Here is a 6,530-nt window from a genome sequence, read left to right as displayed (position 1 = left end):
ATTTAAAATTTCACCCTAATAAGAAGGTTGTGATTTACATCTCTGGACTTCTTTAAACTCCTTGATTATATTTTAACCAAATAATTACATAATCCTGAGACTAGCAGTCAGATTAGCTTCACACATTCTCTTTACTCTTGTACACTTTTACACTATTTATTTAGCATAAACTGTTGGTTATTTAATCCTGTGACTTGTTAATTATTGTAGCTGGAAAGTGCAGTATAAAAACTGAAGAAGCAGACATGAGAAATAAACAGGGTCTTTTCTGACTACAGCTGACTACGAATTGTGACCTTACTACAAATTCATTCATTCATTCATTTATTCATCTTTCATTAATTAATTAGTTAACACATTCATTCATTAATTGCTTAATCTTGATCAAAGCCATGGTGGATCTAGAGACTGTTCCAGGAACACACCTTGGATGGGACACCAGTTCATCTCAGGGCACCACACACAAACACACACACACACACACACACACACACACACACACGTTTATACCTACAGGCAGTTTAGCACAGCCATTTTTTTAGGTATAGAGTTTAATCTCATAACCAAAAGTTGTATAAGATTGAATAGCTTAATAGAATGAATGCTGTAAAAAAAAAAATCTTAATAGAGTATTATATGCTCATACTGTACATTTAATAAACGCAATACAAAAGAGCAAAAAATTAAAAATCATCTGATTGTTCCAATGATTAAACTATATTTGCAAAGATCAAAGAGCCCAAGATGAGAATCATGGGAAAGTTGTGTGCATGAGCCAACTGTCTGGGCAGGAACACCCAGTTCCTCTTTCAGGTGATCTTGTGTTACTATTGATGCGAACATGAAAAGGGTCTTCTTTTTTGTTTTTGACTTGAAAGATGAGCGGAGCTCTCGCCATCCTGTCCATGATGACGTAACTCCGTACTGAATCTCTAGCTCTCACAGAGAGACAAAGCAGAAGATCTGCAACATAATGCAACAGTATCAAGACGTATGTGACTATTGTGTGATAAGATAAAAATAATAATAAGCTGAGAAACAATTCACATTTGCTCAAACATGTCCGGAAGCAGTCATATTCAGTGGAAATAAGAGTTACCCAGACATTTAGAAGAACGAAAAGCTTAACAAGTTAATGTTCTGTGGTATAGTTTTGGTGCCAGATGGATTGATTCGAGGATTTCAGAAACTGCTGAACAGTTTCTGGAGTTTACACAGAATGGTGCGAGCAAACAAAAAGATCCACTGAGAGGAAAATTCTGGTTGATCAAAGAGGCCAAATCAGAAAGGCTAGTTCTGTTTGAGCTGACAGGAGGGCTCATATAACCACTCTGTACAAACATGTTAAGCTGAAAAGCAACTCAGAACATACAACGTGTCAAAACTTGAGGTGGACAGGCTACAAAAGGCGATGTCCATGTTGGGTTTCATTCCGACTGAGAAGGTAAGAAGAGGACTTTGAGGCTCCAAGGGAACTGCTTCACTACAACTACACAGCTGACGACTGGAAAAAGACCAGAAGATGTTTTATCTTCAGCTGGGTTGAAGCTGTCAACAGTTTTCTTTTTAAAGGTGTCTGTAAATTGTCTGAAAGAGGAAAGTCTTCATGATCTAGAGATTTACGGTAACACGACAAGATTTTTTGGTCTTATTACTTAAAAAAAGTAAAGAAATTAAAAGAGAGCCTGGTGAGAGAACTTCTATTTATAGCTGCTATAACATATTTGGTAACATAAGGTAACTGCCTCACAGATGTCTCAGGACATTTTTAATAAATTATTTGCTAGTGCTGGCATATTGCTTTGCCGTGACATAAATTTCAGGGTGACTCAGGGGAACGGTCCGTGTAATCTAAAATAAAAATAAGAATAAAAATAAGAATAAAAAAAGAACAGTCCCTTATTTGAATTTGCTTTGTGTTGGGTCGCTTTACAAACACACACTCTCTCTCTCTCTCTCTCTCTCTCTCTCTCACACACACACACACACACACACACAAACTTTCTCTCTCTCTCTCTCTCTCTCTCTCTCTCTCACAAACACACACACACACACAGACTCAAAAGCACAAACTTAGCTCAACTTAGCTGCTTTTTGGATTTGAACTCACAACCTTGCAATCAGTGGCAAACGTCTGGTTTACCGCCAACTTTTTAGTTACAAAAACTTATTCTGAATCTCACTCCTAGCTCCACATTGTCAGGGGAACTCGATATTTTTAACATTTTAATTTTTGTTGTTGGATTTTTACATGAACATCATCAGGAAAATTTCCTCAGCACTCTGGCGCCCTCTACTGTTTGTGAAATCATTAAAACCTAGATAAGTCTCACTCATTTTCTACCGCTTATCCGAAACTACCTCGGGTCACGGGGAGCCTGTGCCTATCTCAGGCGTCATCGGGCATCAAGGCAGGATACACCCTGGCCAACCCATCACAGGGCACACACACACACACACACTCATTCACTCACGCAATCACACACTACGGACAATTTTCCAGAGATGCCAATCAACCTACCATGCATGTCTTTGGACCGGGGGAGGAAACCGGAGTACCCAGAGGAAACCCCCGAGGCACGGGGAGAACATGCAAACTCCACACACACAAGGCGGAGGCGGGAATCAACCCTGGAGGTGTGAGGCGAACGTGCTAACCACTAAGCCACTAACCCCCCCCCAGATAACTATTTTATGTTTGTCAATTCATCCATCCATTTGTACCTCTAAACCTCTTAAGACACACTCATTGGTAGGAAACCAGAATACCTGAAGGAAACCCCAGAAGCACAGGGAGAGCATCTCAGGAGTCCCAACCCTGGTATATAAGATAATCTCATGTGATATTATATTATTATTATTGTATTATATTAATGTTAATTAAATGCTATTACTAAGTCACTGAATCTTTTCCTCCAGTAGAATCGAATCCAATATGGTTGTATTTCTCACCCCTGCAAGCTCTTATCATTATTCAGAGCAAATGGCAAAGCTCCTTTCCTCTTTAAAAGCCTCTTTTGTCTCTCATAATCACCTTCAATTAGAGCAAGCAAACGGGGACAATGGCTTTCCCCGAAGGCTCGTTATCTAACAATAAAGCAGTCGATGAATTCAGAAAAGACCACACGCAGAGTGCAAAAACATTCCCATACTCGGTGTGTGATGTTCAGCAACAATTTATTTAATCAGCTGCATGTTAAAGGTTTTTTTTTAGATAAAAGACATAATTTATTGATTGGCACTATCAAAATAATTCACAACAGAATATATTATAATATGTCAAGAATTTTTTTTACAATCACTCTTGGAGCTCAGTGATGACTTTTTTCACCATGAGGAACTGGTTCTCTCGATGCGAGCGCTTCAGTTTTGCTCTTCTGTTCTGGAACCAGATCTGGCAGGAGAGAGAGAGAAATTATTGGATATTATTGGAGCCTTAATATCCACTCACGGTGTACTAATGTTCCTATTTATGCACAGTGCAAAAGTTTGCACAACCATGGGGGATGCAAACTTTTGCACTGCGGATAAATAGGAACATCAGAAACCTCTCCTGAAGGCGTTGTCTATATTAGTAAACTGATCCGTAAATGATTGAAGAATCCATTACTGAGTGACACAACCCGGACTTTATACTACAGAACGTGCAACTTTATTTTAATGATAAACTTTACCTGTATTCTGTCTTCATCGATATGCAGCTTCCTAGCCAGCTCCTCTCGGACATCGATCCCCGGGTACGAGTTGACTTGAAAAACGCTCTCAAGTATCTCGATCTGGAATCACAAATTAAAAGACAATTAGAGTAAAAGTAAATAAAGGAAAAAACAGCTGATATTATAGGAGATATCAGTACTAAGCTCTGTACTACAGTACCACACAGTAACCCCTCTAAATGGTACACTATATTTGTGTATGTGACAAAATTTGAATTCGATTTGCATCTGAAATGCATCTAAAATTTTGACCACATTACGTACAGCAGCCTTTTGATATATTTACATAGAAAGCAGATTTATTGCTGCTTTCCGCTGTTAGTTGCTGGTGAATCGAATGGATAAAATGATTCAATCAAATCTTAATAACTGTTCTATTGATGAAGAATCAGTCAAGTATCAGTATCAGTATCAGGTTACCTGTAAGCTGGAGAAGGCAGTTCTGGGCCTCCGTCCGATGCACCAGTTGAGCGAACGCCTGCAGCTTTCTACCGGTGCTTCACTTTTCCTCTCCTCCATCACAGGTACCTCCAGAGAGCCGGCTGTCTTTATAAAGCGGTCGTTTTTTGTTGGTTGAGCGTCTGATGAAATGAAAATTATGTTGGTCATGAGTTTAAGTAAGATGTGTACTTCCCAACTTCCCATTTAACTAATAAGGACAAATCATCGACCATGTATAAGATAATGTAATATTATTCAAATGTATACAAGCAAGACAACCCCAGACAACTGCATTAAAACGTTTGACTGAAAAAAAAAACTCTTCTACTCGTTCATCATGGGTTTGTGATACTGTATTAGAACACCGACAGCCTTTTCACATGGTGAACAATACGTGACAAAACTAATTGCCCTATATGTACAAAAATACCAAATAAAATCAAATTAATTGTCAGGTAAAAAGAAATATACTGCAACGTGTTTATGGAACGTCCACGTTGTTTAAGTGTTTTTGCTATTAATAAAATGCACTCCTGAAACCCTCAAGCTGCTGATTTTACATACAAGGGACAAATATTTCATACATGCATAGGACAAAGTATGTACATGGATTAATTTTATTTATTTATTGTTGATTTTATATTTTGCATACAGTATTATATCATGTAGGTTTGTTTATATGGAACATATTAGTCATGAGCATTTTACAAACACAGAACATTTAGATACAGTACAACAGAAGGACATGGAAAGAAATGTTGTAAAGCAAAAAAAAAAATAAATAAATAAATAAATAGAACTAAACTTTTCTACTGTACATAAAGACAAATGCTATACATTAAATAGTAATAAACAAAATAAAGGCAATATGGTGAGACAATGCTTTGTTTAATAAAAGCACAATTTGTGCAGTTTTATTAATGTTTTTCTCATGGAGACTAAAAAGTGGTCTATTTTGTAATAGGTATCTTTCTTTACTGACCTACAGAAATAACTGACTTTATGTACTGTAAGGTTTAATATTTTTATAAAATGTTTTGCTTTGACTGAGTCAAGTCTTAAATCTATAACAAAATTTGTACTTAAAAATGACTTCTTCACAGTATCTTTCTCACTCACTCACACACACACTCATTCTCTCTCTCGCTCTCTCTGTCCCTCTCTCTCACACTCACACACACACACACACACACACACACACACACACACACACACACACACACATTCTCTCTCTCTCTCTCTTTCTCACACACACACACACACACACATATTCTCTCTCTCTCACACACACACACACACACACACACACATTCTCTCTCTCTCTCTCTCTCTCTCTCTCTCTCTCACACACACACACACACAAACACACACACCTACCTCGTCGTAGATTAATTAACAGCACATCACTAAATGTGTTTTATTCCTTACATAATGTGGCCTATATTAAATATTATTTTAATAAACACACACACACGAGCACACACACTCAAACACACACACACACACACGCACAGTGGAATCCAAAGTCTGTGACTTCCCTGTCAACCTGGGTTTTTTTTTTATGTGTAAAATGAATGTAAATTCAGTATTCAAGCTGTCACACAGTTTCTAGTTAAGTATTTAAACACAAGCAAATTTGTGATTGTGTCCTTTTGAACATAAGGTCAGATTTTTCATGGGTCACATCTCTTCTATTGAAGCAGGTGTTCAGATCTAATGTGAATCATCAGGTTTTACATAAACATATGAAGTCTATGCCAGCTCGAGTGCATGAATGTCATAAGGGACATATGCAAATATTTCATTTGCACGATTCATAGCCTTTATAGTGAAAATAATAAATCAAAGCATGCCATTTTTTCCTTATTATTTAAAAGATGAAATTTGGAGGGTCAACTTCCTGTTTTTGATGCTGACCACGCCCACTTATTATAGAATACCCCATGAATTAAGTCCTGTTATTTCTAGGCACAGGATCAACTTATATTTATTTCTTTATATAAGAACAAAATATACATGCAAGAAGATCAGCAAGCAGCTGAGACTGAATGGGATACATACTGCTTTTCTAGCCATTTCTGTTGATTTATAGTCTTGAGTTTAAAGCAGAAATGTTTAATGCATCATTTATAATAATGATAATAATGATAAAAGAGGCACAAACCTGTCCACGGTCGGTGAGGAGTGTAAACAATGGTTCTCTGTTCCTCTCTGTCCAGACCGAGGATGTGATCAATAGTGAAGAGAGAATGTCGGCTGTGTTGCGCGCTCACACTCTCCATGCTTCCCAGACAGAAAGAAAGACCTCCAAGTCTCCAAGTGAGCCTCGAAGTGTCCTGTGGCTTCCTTAAAACTAACAGGCTGCAACACGTC

The 6,530-nt window shown here is 37.7% G+C and overlaps 1 protein-coding gene across 1 annotated transcript; it reads right to left on the bottom strand.

Moving 5' to 3' along the window:
- Positions 1-3,286: 3,286 nt before the first annotated feature.
- On the bottom strand, positions 3,287-6,511 carry hesx1 (HESX homeobox 1). Its single transcript, XM_060858510.1, has 4 exons — positions 6,322-6,511; positions 4,137-4,297; positions 3,675-3,776; positions 3,287-3,394 (listed from the first exon to the last, which is right to left on the bottom strand). Exons 1-4 carry the CDS (start codon positions 6,437-6,439, stop codon positions 3,299-3,301), a joined length of 477 nt encoding a protein of 158 aa, XP_060714493.1. The 5' UTR covers positions 6,440-6,511; the 3' UTR covers positions 3,287-3,298.
- Positions 6,512-6,530: the final 19 nt, after the last annotated feature.

Source organism: Tachysurus vachellii, chromosome 22 (genome assembly GCF_030014155.1).
Source record: "Tachysurus vachellii isolate PV-2020 chromosome 22, HZAU_Pvac_v1, whole genome shotgun sequence".
NCBI lineage: Eukaryota > Metazoa > Chordata > Actinopteri > Siluriformes > Bagridae > Tachysurus > Tachysurus vachellii.
Note: the sequence above shows the minus strand (reverse complement) of the source record. Positions and strands in the feature narration are given on the sequence as shown.